The 19,017-nt window shown below is 44.3% G+C and overlaps 1 protein-coding gene across 1 annotated transcript in view; it reads left to right on the top strand.

Moving 5' to 3' along the window:
• Positions 1-2,881: 2,881 nt before the first annotated feature.
• Entpd7 (ectonucleoside triphosphate diphosphohydrolase 7) overlaps positions 2,882-19,017 on the top strand; it is a 44,368-nt gene continuing 28,232 nt past the window's right edge. The window contains exons 1-5 of the mRNA XM_048452931.3: positions 2,882-3,034; positions 3,345-3,447; positions 4,050-4,232; positions 17,751-17,956; positions 18,221-18,371. Of these exons, the coding sequence (XP_048308888.2) occupies positions 3,440-3,447; positions 4,050-4,232; positions 17,751-17,956; positions 18,221-18,371 (548 nt within the window). The 5' untranslated portion in view covers positions 2,882-3,034; positions 3,345-3,439. The remainder of the gene's footprint in view (positions 3,035-3,344; positions 3,448-4,049; positions 4,233-17,750; positions 17,957-18,220; positions 18,372-19,017) is intronic.

Genomic DNA, 19,017 nt, shown 5'->3' with positions numbered 1-19,017 from the left:
GGACAGCCAGGAAATGAACAAGTAGTCTCCTATTACAAAAAGGTAAGATAATCAGATAATGTTTCTCTTCTAAAACACCTATTTGGTGGAGTACTTGAGTTTGAAATGTACATATTTAGACTTAGAACTCAAAGAACAAAATTTCAAGAAGTTAAAAAAAAGTATTTCAGAACAACCTTTGAATTATTTCCATGTCTTCCTTTCTTCAGGCACTGACCTGTTTTCAGGAATAATAAGCTATCTGATATTTATATAATTTTGTAATTAATACAAACTTTATGCAATGTGCATGTGTGTGTATGAGTGTGTATGTATGTGTGGTTAGGTTAAGGTCTCACCGGGTAGTCCAGACTGCCTCACAGCAATCTTTCCCCTTCAGCTTCCTAGTGTAGTGTTGGGGTTAAGGGACTGAGCCATCAAGCCTTGTCCCACCTTTGCTTTTTCGTCGTGACCAGGGTCTCACGTAGCTCAGGCTAGCCACAAACACGCAATGTATCAGAGAATGACTGTGATAGTTGGAATGAAAATGGCTTCTTAGGCCCATAGAGATTGGCACTATTGGGAGGTGTGGCCTTGCTGGAGTAGGTGTGGCCTCGCTGGAGGAAGTGAGTCATCGGGCGCAGGTTTTGAAGTCTCAGAAGCTCAAGCCTGCCCTAGTGTGGCACACAGTCTTCTCCTGCTGCCTAAGACAATGGCTTTGAACTTCTGATCCTCTGCCTCTCCTTCTGACTGTAGGGATTACAGACATGCACTGCTATGATCAGGTTTCTTATTTTTATTTTATTTTTGTTTTAGTGTGATGCTGGGGGTCGAACACAGGGTTTCACGGTCTGTGCCAGGAAAACACTACCGGCTGACCTACATTCCCAGCCCCCACACTTTTTCCTCAGCGTCCCAGGTTACGTATAACACTAAAGCCGTGTGTTGTTTAAGGGAGAAGAAAGTTGAGAGATGAGAGTTCAAAGCAGAAGGACAAGTTAAGATAGGCAACCTGATAGAGTAGCAGAAGGGAAAGAAAGATCAGATCACAGATGACCAGACCCTGTAGCCATCAGCCAGACCAAGCAGGGCCTGATCAATTCTTTTCCTCCCCTCCCCTCTTCTCCTCCTCCTTTGACAGGTCTTTCTTCTTAGTCCTTCCTCTCCTGGAACTCACTGTGCACACCAGGCTGGCCTCAAACTAACAGACATCTGCCTGCCTCTGCCTCTCAAGTGGTAGGATTAAAAGTGTGGACTTCCAGCTAACTTTCTTTCTTTGGTTTTTCAAGACAGGGTTTCTCCATGTAACAGCCCTGGCTGTCTTGGAACTCACTTTGTAGACCAGACTGGACCTCGAACTCCTTTGCCTTCCAAGTGCTAGAATTAAAGGTGTAAGTCACTACTGCCTGGCTTAAATAATTTGTTTTTAATGTTATGTGCATTAGTGTTTGCCTACATGTATGTCTGTGTGAGGGTGTTGGATCCCCTGGAACTGGAGTTACAGACAACTGTAAGCTGCCATGTGGGTGCTGGGAATTGAACCCAGGTCCTCTGGAATGAGTAGTAGTGCTCTTAACCACTAAGCCATCTCTCCAGCCCCCAAACTAGCTTCTTTTTTATTTGTTCCTTTCCTCTTCAGCTCAGGCCCATGCTGAACATGCTACTCTGACCCAGTCACCCAGCCTTCGGCCTCTCTCTGCTATTAATAACACCCCGAAGTCATAGATGTATGGACCCTTGTTCCTTTCATTATTAAGCCGTTTTATTTCCCCTGACAGCATCGATTTTCTGCCAAATGCAGTGACAGTCACTGTCACTCGTTATAGCCAGCTTTGAATGGAACAGCCGCTATTGATCTCATCTCGGTCTTCGTCCCTGTCCCAGTGTTCATGTATATTCTAAGATAGCCGTGTTTAATGTGTGAAAGGGTGGCCTGGCTTTGGGAAATGGGTAAAAGCAGAGTCCTGCCCTCAAGGGTATTCTGGCTAGTGAAGCAGACAGGAACATGATTGTAATTCAAGGGGTAACTGGAACAGAGGTGTTTATAAAGAGATATGTGGGTCAAGGAAGATTTTGGGAGGAAGACGATCCTTAAGCCAAAAAGGTAAGAGCTGCGCAGGGGCAGATAGGCAAAGCAGGCGGAAGAAGAACCAGAATGAACAAAAAACCATCGGGTCCAAACCCGCAAGGGTACGTAAGGAGCTTAACCAAGGGGCCAGGAGACGCCGTGGACATTATGGAAGAGTCTAAGTTGAGAAAAACTTAGACTTCTGCCATTCCAGAGGGTTCTTCATGCAAATGAGACACAGGGATGGCGTCTGGTGTCAGCAAGAGTAAATGCACCAAACGACCGATGCTTTTGTGTGTATCACCATAATGTTCAAGACAATGACACAAATGTTCATGATCCGCACATAGTAGACCATCGACGTTGAAGGAAGGACGGAAGCGCTTCGATGCAAACATCAGTCTCCAATTTTTTCCTACAATGTTTCTATCACGAGAGGTGACAATAAGCCTGGGACATCAATTTGTGGGCAAAAGGAACGGGATGGAGGAACTGCCATTGTGGTAAGAAAGGTTGTGGGCAAGGGGTGCACTGCTGTGGTGAAGACCCCGAGACTCACCAACAGGTAATGTCCAACAGTGGGAGTAGGAGCAGAGGAGGCCACCCGCAGGGAGCTGGCGACACAACAGTCGGTGGCCTCTTACCTGTGCCGGCCACCGCTCGCTCTCCAGGCGGAGCTTGGTCGCGACGCCTTTTCGATTGGCAGCGGCTATAAACCGGAGGCGGGCATTCGGGGCCCGGCGCCCTTGAGCATTGGCCCGGCTGTGAACAGAATCTCAATTTGTGAACGCGGCGGGTTCGTCTGCAGCTCCGGTTGCGCGCTGGGCGGGCCTCTTCGGGTCCCCAGCAGTCATTGGCTCAGTGCGGTTTCCTTGGGGACGTGGCGCCGCTGGCGGCCAGGCCTCCTTCCGGCTGCTCTGGGAGCCACGGGGAACCGCTGAGGACCAGGCTGGGCTGTGCAGAGGGACGAGCGGGCCTCGGGATCCCGTGAGTGGCATCGCGGGAGAGCTGCAGGGAGAAGAGTGACAGGAAAAGGAAGCGGGGTCCCCCATCCTTACCACCTGGGGTGGCGTGCTCCACGAGCACGGAGCCGGCCCGCAGGAAAGCCTTACGTCGGGGATGCGCTCAGGGTCCCCTTGGCCCGCGGGGATAGGAGTGGGGGTTGGGGAGGGGAGAGACCCGACAGGGAGTGGTGGGTGGTCTCAATACAGTGGGAGGGAAGTGTGCTGTCATTGCGGAGATCTAGTTCTTTGGGCACTTCTGGACATCTGTCTGAAAGCCAGCCAACCCTTTCCAGGCTTCAGCCTTAGGAGATGCTGGGGACAAGGAGGCCACCCTCTCAGGGCAAAAGGAAAAGGAGGTGACAGACGTCAAGACTACTGAAGGGAACCCATGGCTAGGTAAGGTCCCCCCTCCCCGTTATCTCTGTCAAAGGGCTCAGTGGAGGGTGGTAAGCGGGTTGAGTGGGTGGGTGGCAGGCGCTGGGAGGCTGTTACAAAGTGAGGTTTGTCTGAGGCTTCACCTGAACTTTGCATTCTGGTCAGGTGTATGCAAAGACGGCAATGTGGTATTCTTTTGAATGGCCGGTGCATTAATTTCCTGTCCATAGTCTGGGGTCGTGGGAGTAGCAATGGTTGGCTCTGAAAGATGGTGGAGTCAGAGCCAGATTCCGTTTTTACTGTGTATCTGTTAAAGCTGAGATTTTTTTTTAAAAGTCCCTCTATATGTATAATTTGTTAAAGCATTAAAAAAATCAGTTAAATAACTTTTCTAACTGTCTAGCTTCTTGACAGCATTGTTAGTGGGCACGGAAACAGCAGGTCAGGTCTTTCTGAATTGAATAACAGAAATACTATGAGCCGTACAGGTGCTTTTGTCTCGTTTGAGAATGAAAAAAACAGCCTTCTCCTGTCATGCATTTTTGCCTTCAGGGCTTTCATCTAGTTTTAAAGCGTCACTTATGGAGAGATTTAAGGCTTAACAGATGTTTGTCTCATTCCAGGATCAGTTTTTCCTACCTCTGCCCAGCCTCCTGGTACTTCACTGTGCCCACAGTGAGCCCATTTCTCCGTCAGCGGGTGGCATTACTGGGACTCTTCCTTATACCCTGTCTCCTTTTACTTCTCTTGATCATGGACTTGGGACATCGTGGCACTTCGTCAGCACGAGATAGGCAGTACGAGAGGTGAGTCAGCTTTGCATCACTCTGACTAGCCTGCTGTTGAGGTTATCAACTTCCTTCTGGGCTGGGGGCCGTAGCAGGGTCTTGGGCTTGTGGTAAGCACTCTCCCACTAAGTTATGACCTCACCCTCCTTTTTCATTTTGATTGTCGAGACAGGGTTTTCACTAGCATCCCCAGGCCCAGAATGACCTGGAACTCACTCAGTAAGCTGATCTTGGAACTTGCAGTCATGTGAAGCTCAGCCTCTTGACTGGTGGGACAGCAGTCTGTGTCACCAGACTTGGCTGTCATTTTTCTTTTCTTTTTGATAAATTCTTTAATGAGTACCCTGGACTCCTGAGAGATATGACACTTTTATTAGTAAAAATGCATGCCATAAATAACATAGGAGGGCCTTACGTTCATTTTTTTGGCTGTGTTCAGTTTTAGTTCAAGAATGCTGATGCTGTATTTTAGCCATGAAAGACGGCTTTCTGTTTTCTTGTCTGGGTGGATTGACGCTCAGTGGGTACATACATATTTAGGATTGCTGTATGCTTCTGATGATTTCATGAATTGACTTCTCTGTCTTTGTTAAAGAAGTCTCTATCCTTGATTTTATTCTTTGCTCTGAGGTCTATTAGTGTGATATTAATATAGCGACTTCAGCTTTCTTCTGAATCATGTTAATGGGATACTTTTCTATATACTTTTAAGTTTGTCTTTAAAAATATATATTATTGACCAGGAGTGGTGGCCTTTAATACCAGCACTTTAATACTCAGGAGGTGGATCTCTGAGTTTGAGGTCAGCCTGGTCTACAGAGCGAGTTGCAGGACAGCCAGGGCTACACAGAGAAACCCGGTCTTGGGGAAAAAAAAATTGGTGTGTGTGTGTGTGTAAAATGTGTGAGTTTATATGTACCTCATGCCTGAAGGGGCCAGATGGTGTTTGATCCCCTGTAACTGGAGTTGTGGATGGTTGTGAGCCGCCATGAGGGTGCTGGGAACCAAACCTGGGTCCTCTAGAGCAGTCAGTGCTTTTAATGACTGAGACTCCTCTATAGTCCTCATATTTCGATTATGTTTAAGGTGGACTTTTTGTAGATAGTTTAGCCTTGCTTTTTATCCATTGTCTGTGTCTTCCTTTTAAGTGGGGTGATCAAGCCATTTACATTTTGTCTATTAATTATGTTTAGGCCTGGTCTGTCTTATCATTTCCATTTGCCCTGTTTGTTTACCCCTCCCCCACACACAAACACTCTGTCCTTTCTTTGGAATTGAGTGCTTTTTTACCATTTTATTTTATCCCTTTCGTTGGATTATCGGGTATAATTTAATTTCTTTTAATGGTTGCTTTAGGATTTATAGCGACAGCTTTACCACATTGCTTGTACTTGACCAGAGTTTAAGAGCAGTACACTTTTGGTCTTCCTTTTCCCATAGTCTTTAAGCTATTGTCATATATTTTATTTCTACAAATGGTGCCAGTTCCATAAAGTACTGTTATTGAACAGTCAACTATCTTTTCAAGGATTTCTAAATTTAAAGAAAGTATTGTATGCTTACCCATTTTTCACCAGTGCTTCTAGCACCATATTTCTTGTTGTCTTAAATAATTTTTTAATTTTTATTGCTTTATAAATAATACCATTCAAAAATTTCACTTTCTTCCCTCCTCCCATTTCCCTCCTGCTCTCCCCTCCCCCTTCTTCTTCCCTTCCAGTCCTAAGAGAGGACAGGGTACCCTGCCCTGTGGGAAGTCCAAGGTCCTCCCCATATGCATCCAAATAGACTAGGATACCTAAAAGCCAGTACATGCAGTAGAGACAAATCCCAGTGTCGTTATCATTGGCTTCTCAGTCAGCCCCCATTATCAGCCACATTCAGAGAGTTCAGTGTGATCACATGCTCATTCAGTCACAGTCCAGCTGGATTTGGTGAGCTCCCATTAGCTCAGGCACACTGTCTCAGTGGGTGGGCCAACCCCTTGTGGTCCTGACTTCCTTGCTCATATTCTCGCTCCTTCTGCTCTTCAACTGGACCTTAGGAGCTCAGTCCAGTGCTCCAATGTGGGTCTCTGTCTCTATCTCCATCCATCGCCGGATGAAGGTTCTATGGTGATATTCAAGATAGTCATCAGCCTGACTACAGGACAAGGCCAGTTCAGGCACCCTCTCCTCTACTGCCCAAGGACCTAGCTGGGGACATCCCTGTGGACACCTGGGAACCCCTCTAGAGCCAAGCCTCTTGCCAACCCTAAAATGGCTCCCTTAATTAAGATATCTTCTTTGCTCCCATATCCGCCCTTCCTCCATCTCAACCATCCCACTCCCCCAAGCTCTTTCCAATCCTCCCCTTCTCCCTTCTCTTTCTCCCCCCCCCCCCCAATGCTCCCAACCTTTGCCTGGCGATCTTGTCTGCTTCCAATTTCCAGGAGGATCTATATATTTTTCTCTTTGGGTTCACCTTGTTATTTAGCTTCCTTAGGATCGCTAACTATAGGCTCCATGTCCTTTGTGTATGGCTAGAATCTACTAATGAGTTAAAATAATTAAAAAAAAACTCTTCCATTTCTAGTAAGGTGAGTCTACAGGGAGTGAATTCTTTCAATTCCCCCCCCCCCCCAAGACATGGCTTCTCTGTGTAGCCCAGGCTGTCCTGGAATTCACTCTGTATACCAAGCTGGTCTCAAACTCCGATATCTGCCTGTCTCTGCCTCCCAGGGGCTGAGATTAGAGGTGTGTGCCCCCACTGCTTGGCATCTCAATTTTTATGTAACCAAGAATGGACTTACTTTGCTTTCATTTCGGAAAGAAGAAATCCATTGTTAAGGAGCTCTGTGTTGATCATTTTCTCTTCTTGGCTTGCATTCTTTCTGAGAAGTCAGCTGACATGTGTATCTTGGTTCTTTCTGCACATGTGTGTGCTTTCCTCCTGGGTGATTTTTAAAAGCAGTTTGATTGGGATGTATTTGTGAGATTTTGCTCCATGGTTAGGCACTCTTTTTAGGAGCAGTCATTTGCCGCGCACTGGCTCTGCACAGTACCGAATACAACACAGGCCCTTATATTTTCAGATCTATAAAGTTAGACTTTTTTTAAAAAAATGTTTATTTATTATGTATACAGTGTTCTGCCTGCATGCTATAAGAGGGCACCAGATTTTGTTACAGGTAGTTATGAGCCACCGTGTGGTTGTTGGGAATTGAACCCGTGTCCAATAGACGAACAGCCAGTGCTTTTAATCCCTGAGCCATCTCTCAAACCCTAAACTTAGACTTTTAAAAACAAATTTAGAAAAACTTTGACCATCATTTCTTCATATATTTTTCTGTTTTCCCCTTCTCCTTTGAGGACTCCAGTTACATGTGTATTGCACCCAGGATCCTTTCCTCAACCAACTGATGATCTATGTTTTCTCTCTGTGTGTTTTATTCTGGGTATTTTATTTATTTTTGGATAGGGCCTCACTATGTAGCCCTGGCTAGCCCCGAATTCTCTATGTAGATCAGGCTGGCCTCAAAGCAGAGATCTGTCTGCTTCTGCTTCCCATGTGCTGGGATTAAAGGTGTGCACTACTATACCTGAGTCATTAATATTGTCTTCCACAGTGTTTCATCTACTGCTGATTTTATTCACTGAATACAGAATATCCTTTTCTCATAGGAAATGCTGCTAAGTTATATGTTATGCTCTCAATGCCTTATCAACTGCACATGATGACCTGTAGTCTTTTAAAGAAAACTCTCATTGCTGTATCTTTTAGATTAATTTCTGCTGAGGCTACAGAATTAAATGATGTCATGTTGTAGTCATCATTTTCTTTCTTCTCTTCTTCTTCTTTTATTTTTCAAGACAGGGTTTTTCTGTGTAATGGCCTTGGCTGTCCTGGAACTTACTCTGTAGACCAGGATGGCCTCAAACTCACAGAGATCTGCCTGCCTCTGCCGCCTGAGTGCTGGGATTAAAGGTTATGTGCCACCACCACACAGCTCTATTCATCATTTTCAACATGATTTTCTTCTTTCTTTTTTCAGACTTGCTTCTCAGATATGTGTCAGGAGACTTTGGCTCTAAGTAATAACTCAGACTGACTTAAATAATAGTAATTACAAAAAAAAAACCTAACTGGCTCCTATAACTTGATATCTAGAGACAGACAAACCATGGGCGCCATATTAGCCAGCAGGATGGAAATTGCTGTCTACGGGGTTAGCTTATTTAACAGTTGCAAAATAGCAGCCAGTAGCACCTAGGGCCATAGGCATCCCCATTCAGGTCCTGCTGAGAGAGAAGTAGGTTCTGCATGGCCCTCTCATAAGGATGCAGGGGAATCTTGCCAGAATCCTCTGTCAATACTTTCCTTGAAGCTTCCGTCATCAGAATTGTGATAGATGCCCAGTCTTCGTTTTCATTGGTTTTTGTCTCCAGAATTTCTCATTTCATGTTTAATTTTGCCATTAATTAGTTAAAAATGTGTTGAGAGCCACCATGTGTGGGTATTGCTGGGACATAGACTATTTGGTATCTTTTCTCAAGCTGCTTGTATGGTCAGCCTTCCCTCTGTTAGAACTTCTGTTTATCTGTAGTTTGAAGTCTTCCTTTCCAGGACACAACATACTATATGGGGAATGATAGTCGTCAGCAAGTGATATTAAGAAATTTGTTAATTAAAATTGTAAGTTTAAAATCCAGATCCATAAATTGAATTTCTTTGTTGCTGAATGGGGTTTTCTTGGCAGACCTTAGCACAGTTTCCCACTGGAAAGATGACATGACCTGACTATGGATTAGCTAACACAGCTAGGGCAAAGTATTAAGAGTTAGTAGTGAGCTGTATGGTAAAGAGGTAGATTAGGGCCTGGCGTGTTAAGTTGTTGATCGGGGTGGGATAGGAGTGGGAAGTGTAGAGGGGAGTATTTAGATTTCTTCCTAAGGGTAGAGAAAAGGCTTAGCAGGTTTTGAAGAGCTGTGTGTTAGAATTTGGTCTTTAAAAAGTTCAGCAGTGGCCGAGGGTAGGTGGGTGATGGTGGTGTGCACGCCTTTAATCCTCAGGAGGCAGAGGCAGGTGGATCCCTGAGTTCAAGGCCAGCCTGATCTACAGAGTGAGTTTCAGGACAGCCAAGGTTATACAGAGAAACCCTGTCCCAAAAAACTAACAACAAAAAGCTCACTTTGATGATATTGTAGGGAATGAATTGGAAGGAAAGAAGGAAGCGGAGAAACTTACTGTAATACTTGAGCAAGACGAGAGTAGCCTGAAGTTGGGCGGCAGCCGCACAGATTGAGAAGACAGAGTGGTCTGTGGGAGGTAGAGTGACCACAGTTCGGTTTGGTTTTGTTGTCATCATTGTTGTTTTTGTTTGTGTAAGTGCATTTGGTGTGTTGCCTGCATGAATGTCTGTGTGAGGGTGTCAGATCTTGGAGTTCCAGACACTTGTGAGCTGCCATGTGGGTGCTGGGAATTGAACCCAGGCCCTTAGGAAGAGCAGTCAGTGTTCTTAACCAATAAGTCATCTCTCCAGCCCCCAACAGCAGTTCTTGTTAACTACCATATGCTAAGTAACCAGATTCAATAACTAACTACTTGTTAGCTTGATTTAATTGAAAGAAGAGGTCTTTGGGACTGTATTACCAAAGTCCTCACACCTTGAAATGCTTTGGCCAAGCAGCCTTGTACCCTAGAGCTTATTGTTATTTAGTGGCTGTGTACACATTGCCACAAACAGCTGGATGCTATAAATTCCATTGGTGGCAGCCTCCCCAACACCGTGTGTTCGTTGTATCGTATTTGACACTGGGTACAAAGATGAATAAAACGTGGCTCCTGAACACAGAGTTCATAACCCCATTAGAGAGCAGACCTGAGGGAGTAATTGAGATAGTCATTTAAGATCAGGAGCTACCCACAGTTAAGAATCAGGAACAAAGTTAATCATAAATGAATCCAGAGAGACCCATGAGTAACTGACCGACTGTGCTATCACTAAGTTCATGTCCTAAAAGTGCGTGTACCTTACTGATAAGATAGGCTCTCATATGCAGCTTGCTTTGCTTTTTCTTCCTCCTCCTGCCCACCCCCCCTTGTATTGCTTTTGTTTTCGTTCCTTCTCACTCTGTAGGCTGGGTTAACCTGAAAGGATCCCCCAGGGAAGCCTTAAACATTAATGTTAGTGCTCTTCCAATTCAGACCCTAAAGCCCTGCTGTTACAGTCAGGAGTCACCAGTGCCTTGCCTTTCCTTTTCCTGCGTGACTCACGTTTGCCTCGCAAAACCAAAGATTACAGCAAATTAAAATGATGGCTTCTGGGAGTCCAGGTTGTCAATGCGCGCAGGTGCCCTAAATGCACTGACAACTGGCATGTGACAGTGAGGCGTTGGGGGGACTTCTTAAAGACTGACAGAAACCAGGTGTTGTGTTGCATGCCTGTAATCCAAGCCTAGGGAGGTAAGGCAGACTAGGCTACCTGACAAGATCCTGTCTCAAAAATACTGGGGAAAAAAATATACTGAATAAATCAAAATTTCTACATTGTCTGTCTTAGTAAACAGCTCTATGTGTTTTGTTAAAACTTTTCTTATACAGCCTGATAATTTAGATAATGATGATCTTGAGTAATTGCTTGTAGTCCTTTATCTTTAAATCACTTAGGGACCAGTGACGGATGTTAAGTGACAAGGTCTCTGAAGTGCAGAGGCTTCCAGTAAGTAGACTGGGTGAGAGCCGGAAGGCTGCTATAGTTCCTTAGGGCGGTACTGTGGCTTCAGGGTTAATTAGCCCTGATCATTTGCTTGCAGGTGATCATGAGGAGGCTTCTTAACATTCTAGATTTTAATGCATAAAGTGGGAGTGAAAATGATGTTTTATCTTGTCATTTAAATTAGGAACAGAACATCTAGCCAAGTGGAGGGGTACATGCCTGTAATCCCAGCCCTTGGGAGGTAGAGGGGCCGAGGTCCTGTCTTGGAAAAACAAAACCAGCAACAAATAAAGAAATAAAGTGTCTAGGCTAACCCCCCTCCACATTGATTGACTTAAGCAAATGTTAGCTCTAGGATATTTATTATTTGAAATAATATTGATTTTTCTATCCATTAATTCCCTTCTCTGTCCCCGAAGTATGATCTGAAGATGACAGGCAACATTATCTCCATTAAAAATTCTGCTTTTTCTTTCTTTTCTTTCCTTTTTCTTTTCTTTTCTTTCCTTTCCTTTTCTCTTCTCTTCTCTTTCTTTTCTTTTCTTTTCTTTTTTTCTGTAGCAGCCTCTGCTGCTTGAGTACCAGGGACCAATAGCTGACAGTAGAATGACAAATCCGGTAACTAGGAACCATGGGGAAAGCTTTGCCAACAGTTCTGAAAGATCTCAGGCAAGTCCTTGCACTTGTGACTTTCCTTATTACGTACAGCCATAATATACAGTTTTCCTGCTTGTTGCTCCTAAGTCACGTGCTGAAATTGAATCCGTGTTCTGCATGTTTATGCACCTTCAGAGGGTGCAGTGCTGCTGGGAATAGACCACAGGTGTCCTCACAGGAATGTGCAGTCCTTTGCTCAGGAGAATGCGTGCCAAGGAACACTGCAGTCATTCCGCGCTCTCAGTAAATGCTCATGGTGATCTTTTTACATCTTTGTGTTTCAATATGTGTGGAAGTGATGTTTTCATATTGCCTTAGCTGTTTTCTGCTAGAGACCTTTAACTTGCATTTTATTCACCTCTTAGTGACAGACCATTTCTCAGGTAATACAACTGAAAACATTAGAAGCTCCTTTGTGAGTTTTCTGTAGGCAGTTTCAAAACCAAGGAGTTGTATTTTCTCCTTCTCCTCCTCCTCCTCCTTCTCCTCCTCCTCCTCCTTCTTCTTCTGTTTTTGTTTTCATTTTTGTTTTGTTTTTCAAGACAAGGTCTCTCTGTGTAACAGCCCTGGCTGTCCTGGAACTGACTCTGTAGACCAGTCTGGCCTTGAACTTACAGAGATCCCCCTGCCTCTGCCTCCTGAGTGCTGGGATTAAAGGTGTGTGCCACCACGGCCTGGATGTATTTTCGTTTTTATTGTGAGCACATACCCATATTGTTTCTGGAGGTCAAAAAGAGACATTACATTAAATTAAAATAAACATTTATAACACTTTAGGTTATAAATTTAGAGCTAGGTTTCCTTTTATAGGAGTTTGAAAGAACCCTTTTCTGGCAAAATGGATGCTTTCCTTCCCATGCATTCATTTGCTTTATCTTAATGGCAGTTATTCGCTTGAAAGTAGGGTTTTAAGTTATAAGTGCTCTTGTCTGGTTAATCTTGTTAGGAGGTGAGCAATAACCTTCCAAACTGGGTTTCTGGGCATGGATTGCCGTCATTCATGGATGGCTAGTGTAATGCCCCTGTGTTTGGTTTTGAGTTATGAGTACTGTCATGAAATATGATGACATTCAACAAAGTGCTGGTAGGTCCTTTCTGACGAAGGCCTCATTTATTGACTTTTGGCACATTGCTGAGTTCTGTTTGAGCTCTGAAAGTGGTTTAACTGATATTGATCAAGCGAGCCAGGTAATAGTTTGGTTACTTCTGGCAGCAATGCTGTTAATATTTTCAGGATAATGGCAGTGAAAGCCCTCGTCTTTCATTTCTACTTGAGGGGATGTATTTGTGGCTAGCTTTCATTGACTCAGCAGCGACTGGAGGGCTATCATGTTAGAGAGAGAAGGGATGGGCAGAGGAGGAGGTGGAGGGAGATGGAGGATCTACGCTGTATGAGTGGAGGGAAGGCAAGTGAGGAGCCTGGTGGGGAACTGGCTCTCTCTTGGGAAGGTGGCTGAGGAATTCCGGAGCTTTTTAGACATTTTCTCTTAAGCTTTGAGTTCTTTCTAGAAATTGTTCTGTGTGGCATCAGCCAAGAATGGTCCAGCGGTGCACGTGATTCGCCATGACAGCCAAGGCTAGATCTGCAAATCATAAGCGAAGACGCTCAAGAGACTGGGAAGTGTAAGCAAGCGATGAGGTCATCCGAGGTTAGCAGTCTGGAGAGTGGTACTTCTGCCACTCCCCGGAGGGAAAGCCCTTCTTCAGTACCTGTCTGTCTACAAGATAAGAAAACTGGAGACTTCCTGCTGCTTGCAGTGACTGATCAAAGACTCAGCTAGGGAGTGGAAGCTGAATGCCATCTGCTCCTTCCTTTCTGCCCTGTGGTCTAAAGCCAGCTGACATTTTCTTTTCCTTTTTGCTATTGCTCTCATGACAAAGTCTAAAGGAAGAGAAAGCTAAGTTGAGCTGCACCAGAATTAGAACCGTGAAATTGCTTATTTCAGCGAGAATCAGGAAGGATAACAGGACAGGCTGCGGAGTCATTGAAACTGTCGATGCCCGGTTGATTTTGAGGATAGCAGAAGGAAGACCCAGAGGAATTGGGAGCAAACCAGCAGCTCTGTCCTGTGAGCTCCAGGAGCAGTGAGTCCCGTGTGACCACATCTTAGGTCCAGGAATGTGAGGACCACTGACCCGTGCTGCCAGTAGTCGGCATGCTCTTGAGAAATGGCCTAAGCAAATGGAGAGAAACCTTAAGGGTTCATGCTGAAATGTACACAAGCTTCTCGAAGGGCATAGTGGTACTCTTAGAGCAGGAGGAGAAGAAACGCTTTCTCGGGGGCTGGAGAGATGGTGCGTGGTTAAGAGTGTGTATTGTTGTAGAGGACTGGAGTGTGGTCCCTAGCACCAATCACCGGTAACTCCAGCTCCAGGGCATCCAGGCTCCTGTCTCTAAGGGCACTTGCGCATCTTTAATTTCAGTACTCAGGAGGCAGAGGCAGGCGGATCTGTGAGTTTGAGACCAATCTGTTCTACAGAGTGTGTTCCAAGTGAGTTGAAACTACTTAGTGAGACCCTGTCAAAAATATAAATAAAGGCGTTTGAAATCACTGTGGATTTTGTTGGGGCCAGCATTGCTACATAGTGGCTTCTGTGGAGAGACCAGGCTGGGCAGTTGTCAGCCATGTACAAAGCCCTAGTTTTATCCCTAATATTGCATTAACCAAGTGTAGTGCTGTACACTTGGGACTTGGGAAGGAGGATAAGACATACGAGACCCTGCTCAAAAACATACAAAGAAAAACCCAAACCAAACAACAACAACAAAAAAGGCTGGAAAACCTTTCCAAAAGCAATGAGAAAGAAAAAATGGGAAAAAGGTGAGAGAGGGCAAATGCTTGGGAGAAAATGGGTTGCATTACAGCATTGGCTACCAAAATGTGAGTCCTTGGAGTTCCTGGGACCATTTTGAGAACTGTGAATTCAAAGCTTGTAATAATATTGAGATATTATCTACCGTTTTCATTGTAGTAAATCACATAAAGTTTACCTTCTTGACCATTTCTAAGTGTCCAGTTAAGTGGTGTTCAGCCCACTCACATTCGCTGTTACATTGTCTCCAGAGCTTCTCATCCAGCAAGTCTGACACTCTCTACCCATCAAAGAACAGCTCCCCTCTATTCCGCCTGCCAGCCAGTGGTCCCCAACTATTTCACTTTTGTTTCTATGACTTTGACTCCCGTACACACCTCATGCAAGTGGAATAAATAGAGCATTTATCTTCTTGTGGCTAGCTTATTTCTCTTGACCTAACGTCCCACAGTAGCATGTAAGGAGATGGTCTTCCTTTGTTACACTGAATAGTATCTCTTGTTTATCCATTCTTCCAGTGCTGGATGTTCGAGTTGCTTCCACCTCCCAACTCCTGTGAGTGTGCTTTGCCTTTTTCAGCAAGTTGACGATTGCCTCCATGATGTCAGAGGGCAGACAACTGGGGAGGGCTTAGCACAAATCAAGATAGTGTTACTCAGTTGTACTTTTGTTACTGCATTTCGCTTTGTGATACAGTTGTGGTGGGGGGAATCTGATGTACTTGACGGCATTTTATTACTATGTGATGTGTTGAGAAGTAGGCATTCATCATTCCCATTCATCATTCCCACGCTCCTAAGCTGTCTTGAGGGAGGATCCTTGGGCAGTTAAGCCGTGAAACACTATTTTTACCATGAGAAAGACTGTAGTTTTCCGACTTAGGTATTTCATAGATATTTTATTTATTTTTAAAGATTCTATTTTGTATTTAGGTGTGATGGTCTATGCCTTTAATCTCAGCACTCAGGAGGCAAAGGGTGTAGATCTCTGTGAATTCAAGATCAATTTGGTGTAGATAGTGCATTCTAGGTCATCCAGAGCTACATACTCTGTAGTGAGACTCTGTCTCAAAAAAAAAAAAAAAAATCATAGGGAAATGGCTCAGTGGTTAAGAGCCCTGGCTGCTCTTGCGGAGGACCCAGGTCTGGTCCCTACTCAACGCAGCTCACAAAGGCCTGTAACTGCAGTTCCAAGGTATCCACCAGCCTCGTCTGCACTCTGTGTGTTCCAGCCCTGCACATGGTATGAACATGTGACTGTGTGTATGTGTTTGCAAAATCTCAGACTTTTAAAATTATCTATCATCTATCTATCTATCTATCTATCTATCTATCTATCTATCTATCTATATCTTCAAGATTAAAAAAATTGGCATGCAAAAGTTTAAACCTTATGCCTTGTACACGCTAGGCAAGCGGTCTACCACTAAGAGACACTTCTAACCCGTGGACCTTTTAAAAACGAATAAAATAAACTTGTTACCTTTAAAGAAAACAAGTGTCAGTATTTAAATAGATAAAGTCTGAGCTTCCAACTGGGAGTTAGAATTTCAAGTTTATCTTTGCAACTAAATTTGGCACACTTCCCAGGACCTTAAAGATTTTTATGAGAAACATTGGTGCTGATGTGATTAAAAAAAACTGTACAGTGAAATATGTCAATATTAGGAAGATTTACATAATTAGTTGAATAATTTTTTTCCGATAATGATATAGGATCTTGCCGTATTACAAAAAGCTATCTTTTTATAGTTCAAGATAAGCCAATAGATTTTAATGTAGCAGAATATAAAATTTTGGGGTGGTTGGGTTTTTGTGTTGGCTAGGTTTTGGTAGTTTGTTTTTGTGTTTTGAGACAAGGTTTCACTATGTAGCTTTGACTGTCCTGGAGCTCACTATGTAGACTAAGCTGGCTTCCATTTTACAGAGATCCGCCTGTCTCTGCCTCTGAGTGCTGAGATTAAAGGCATGCACCATAACACCTGACTTGTTAGTGAATTTTTTGTCAACTTAACACAAGCCAGGTTTTCTGGGAAGAGAGACACCTCGACAGCGAAAATGCCTCCATCAGATCGGTTGGTTGGCAGGTCTGTAGGGCATTGTCTTGGCTACCGATGATGACAAAGGGCGCAGACCACTGTGGCTGAGGCCACCCTTAGGCGGGTGCTCCTGGGTGGTTAGAAATCAGGCTGAGCAAACCAGGAAGAGCAAGTTCCTGCCCCATGTTCCTCCTGCTCTGACTCCAACAGTGTTGGAGTGTGACCGGAAGTGTAAGATGAAATAAAACCCTTTCCTTCCCACGTGCTTTTGGTCATGGTGTTTATCATGGAGTAGAAACCTTTACTGAGACGGTTGCAATTGCAGCAAAATCTCTAAGAAACTCTACTTATTTTTAGTTATAATATAGAAGCAGAGTGTCTCCAGCGTTCTGAAAGTCTGTTAAAACTATTTCTTAGTCTGAGGGTGTTACTCAGTGGTAGAATGCTTGTCTAGCATGTATGAGGTTCAGTCCCTACATCGTTTAACCATGAGTAAATAAAAGTAAATTTTAAAAGAAAGAAGCTGGGTGGTGGTGGCACACGCCTTTAATTCTAGCACTCGGGAGGCAGAGACAGGTGAATCTCTGTGAGTTCGAGGCCAGGCTGGTTTACAGAACAAGTTTCAGGACTGGATCTATAGCTACTGGTAAACACTATCTAAAAAAAAAAAAAAAAAAAAAAAAAAAAAAAAAAAAAAAAAGAAAGAAAGAAAGAAAAAAGAAGGAAAGAAGGAAGAAATAAAACCCTTTTGCAGTAGGTGTGAAAGGCTAGACCATCACACACTCAGCTAAAGCTATGTCTGTAGCACATTGAATACCAAAGCAAATGTGAGATTGTTGATTGCTGATCAAGGTGCAAAAGACATTTGCAAAATTATGAAACAAAACCACTCTTCTAGTTTTTGTTTTTGAAAGTGTAGCATAGGTATGTATGTATAAATATGTTGATGTTGTGTTAATATGGAATGAATTTATTGTTGTTATCCAGATGAATTACTGTTTAAACATTTGCTGGGTCTAGTAGCTCATGCCTTTAGTCCCGGCACTCAGGAGGCAGAGGCAGCTGGATCTTTGTGAATTCAAGGCCAGCCTGGTCTATGTAAGGAGCTCCAGGTTAGCCAAGGCTACATAGTGAAACCCTGTCTCAAAAAAAAAAAAACCTGAAACATTTTTCACTTTATTTTGTAGTATACCAAGTATACATGGGTCTATCTCAAGTACACAAAAGCTTGGAGCCCGATAGAACGTGAGGACGTTCATGAAGGCTCAGCGATCAACTGAAATACTAGCCCTCTTCATGGACCCACTCATTTCTGTTTTATCCATCTTAGGTATTTGGCTCGGGTAGGAGACCTTGAAGCCACCAACACCGAAGACCCAAATCTGAATTACGGACTTGTGGTGGACTGTGGTAGCAGTGGCTCCCGGATTTTTGTTTATTTCTGGCCAAGACATAATGGGAACCCCCATGACTTACTGGACATCAAACAGATGAGAGACCGAAACAGCCAGCCTGTGGTTAAGAAAATCAAGCCAGGTACTCATTAGAATACATTTGTTACTGATCTCTTACCTAGTGTAGGAAGAGAAAGGGGAGGAAGGAGCTCCCTTGTTCTTGTGGGAATCTGGACAGTGGGAGGAATCTCTCACTTAACTGCCATCCAACTTCTTTCAAAAACATAAATGTAGGTCCTTGGACAGAATCTTACGAGAATTCGTTTTCTGGGTCTTGTGTGATCTACATTAAAATACACAGACACATACATACACACATATGTATACATGTTTGGTTTTATTTCAGGAATCTCCGCAATGGCAGATACTCCAGAACATGCCAGCGATTACCTGCGACCTCTTCTGAGTTTTGCTGCTGCTCACGTGCCTGTGAAGAAGCACAAGGAGACCCCCCTTTACATCCTCTGCACAGCGGGCATGAGGTTGCTCCCTGAGAGGTGAGATTCAGCATGGTATGGGACTCAGGGAAGCGAGTCGCTGGCAGCCAGAATGGAGGTGGGTGAAGGCACGCCACACAGAACTCACAAGTGGGGAAGGGAAGGCTGCTTGCTCAGAACCAGTGGAGCCATCCCTGTATCCAGTAACTGCACCGTCAGGCAGCAATATCTTCCTGTCATTTGTGGCTTTGGATCAGTATCTCTGTGAGATGACAAAGGGATTCTGAGTTTGGATTGAGGGTGTGGAGGCAATTGGGAGTGGTAGTGATGGTGACTGAGTCATGGAACAGGTATGGTAAGACCGTATTTGCACAAAGGCAGGAGTCACCCGAGGAACAGGAGTCATACTGGGCGCTATTGGGAGACCAAGGCAGCAGTTTGACCTTTTCTGTAACTCTGTTTGGGTCCCATGATGATGGGTGACTCTCCTTCCTCTCCCTGCTACACAAACCTCAGTCTCTCTTGCTTTAGATGGCTTTCACAGCTCCAACCAGTTCAATCTTTTCCACCTGAACCCCAAATTGAGCCTGATATCTTTGTTGTTATTTTTTCGATAAAGGGTTTCTCTGTGTATAGCCCTGGCTGCCTGGAACCTTCTTTGTAGACCAGGCTGGCCTCAAACTCACAGAGATCCTCCTACCTCCGC

Source organism: Myodes glareolus, chromosome 7 (assembly GCF_982192425.1).
Source record: "Myodes glareolus chromosome 7, mMyoGla1.1, whole genome shotgun sequence".
In the NCBI taxonomy this organism is placed as follows: domain Eukaryota; kingdom Metazoa; phylum Chordata; class Mammalia; order Rodentia; family Cricetidae; genus Myodes; species Myodes glareolus.
The sequence above is the reverse complement of the archived record's forward strand: the minus strand, read 5'-3'. Positions and strand labels throughout refer to the sequence as shown.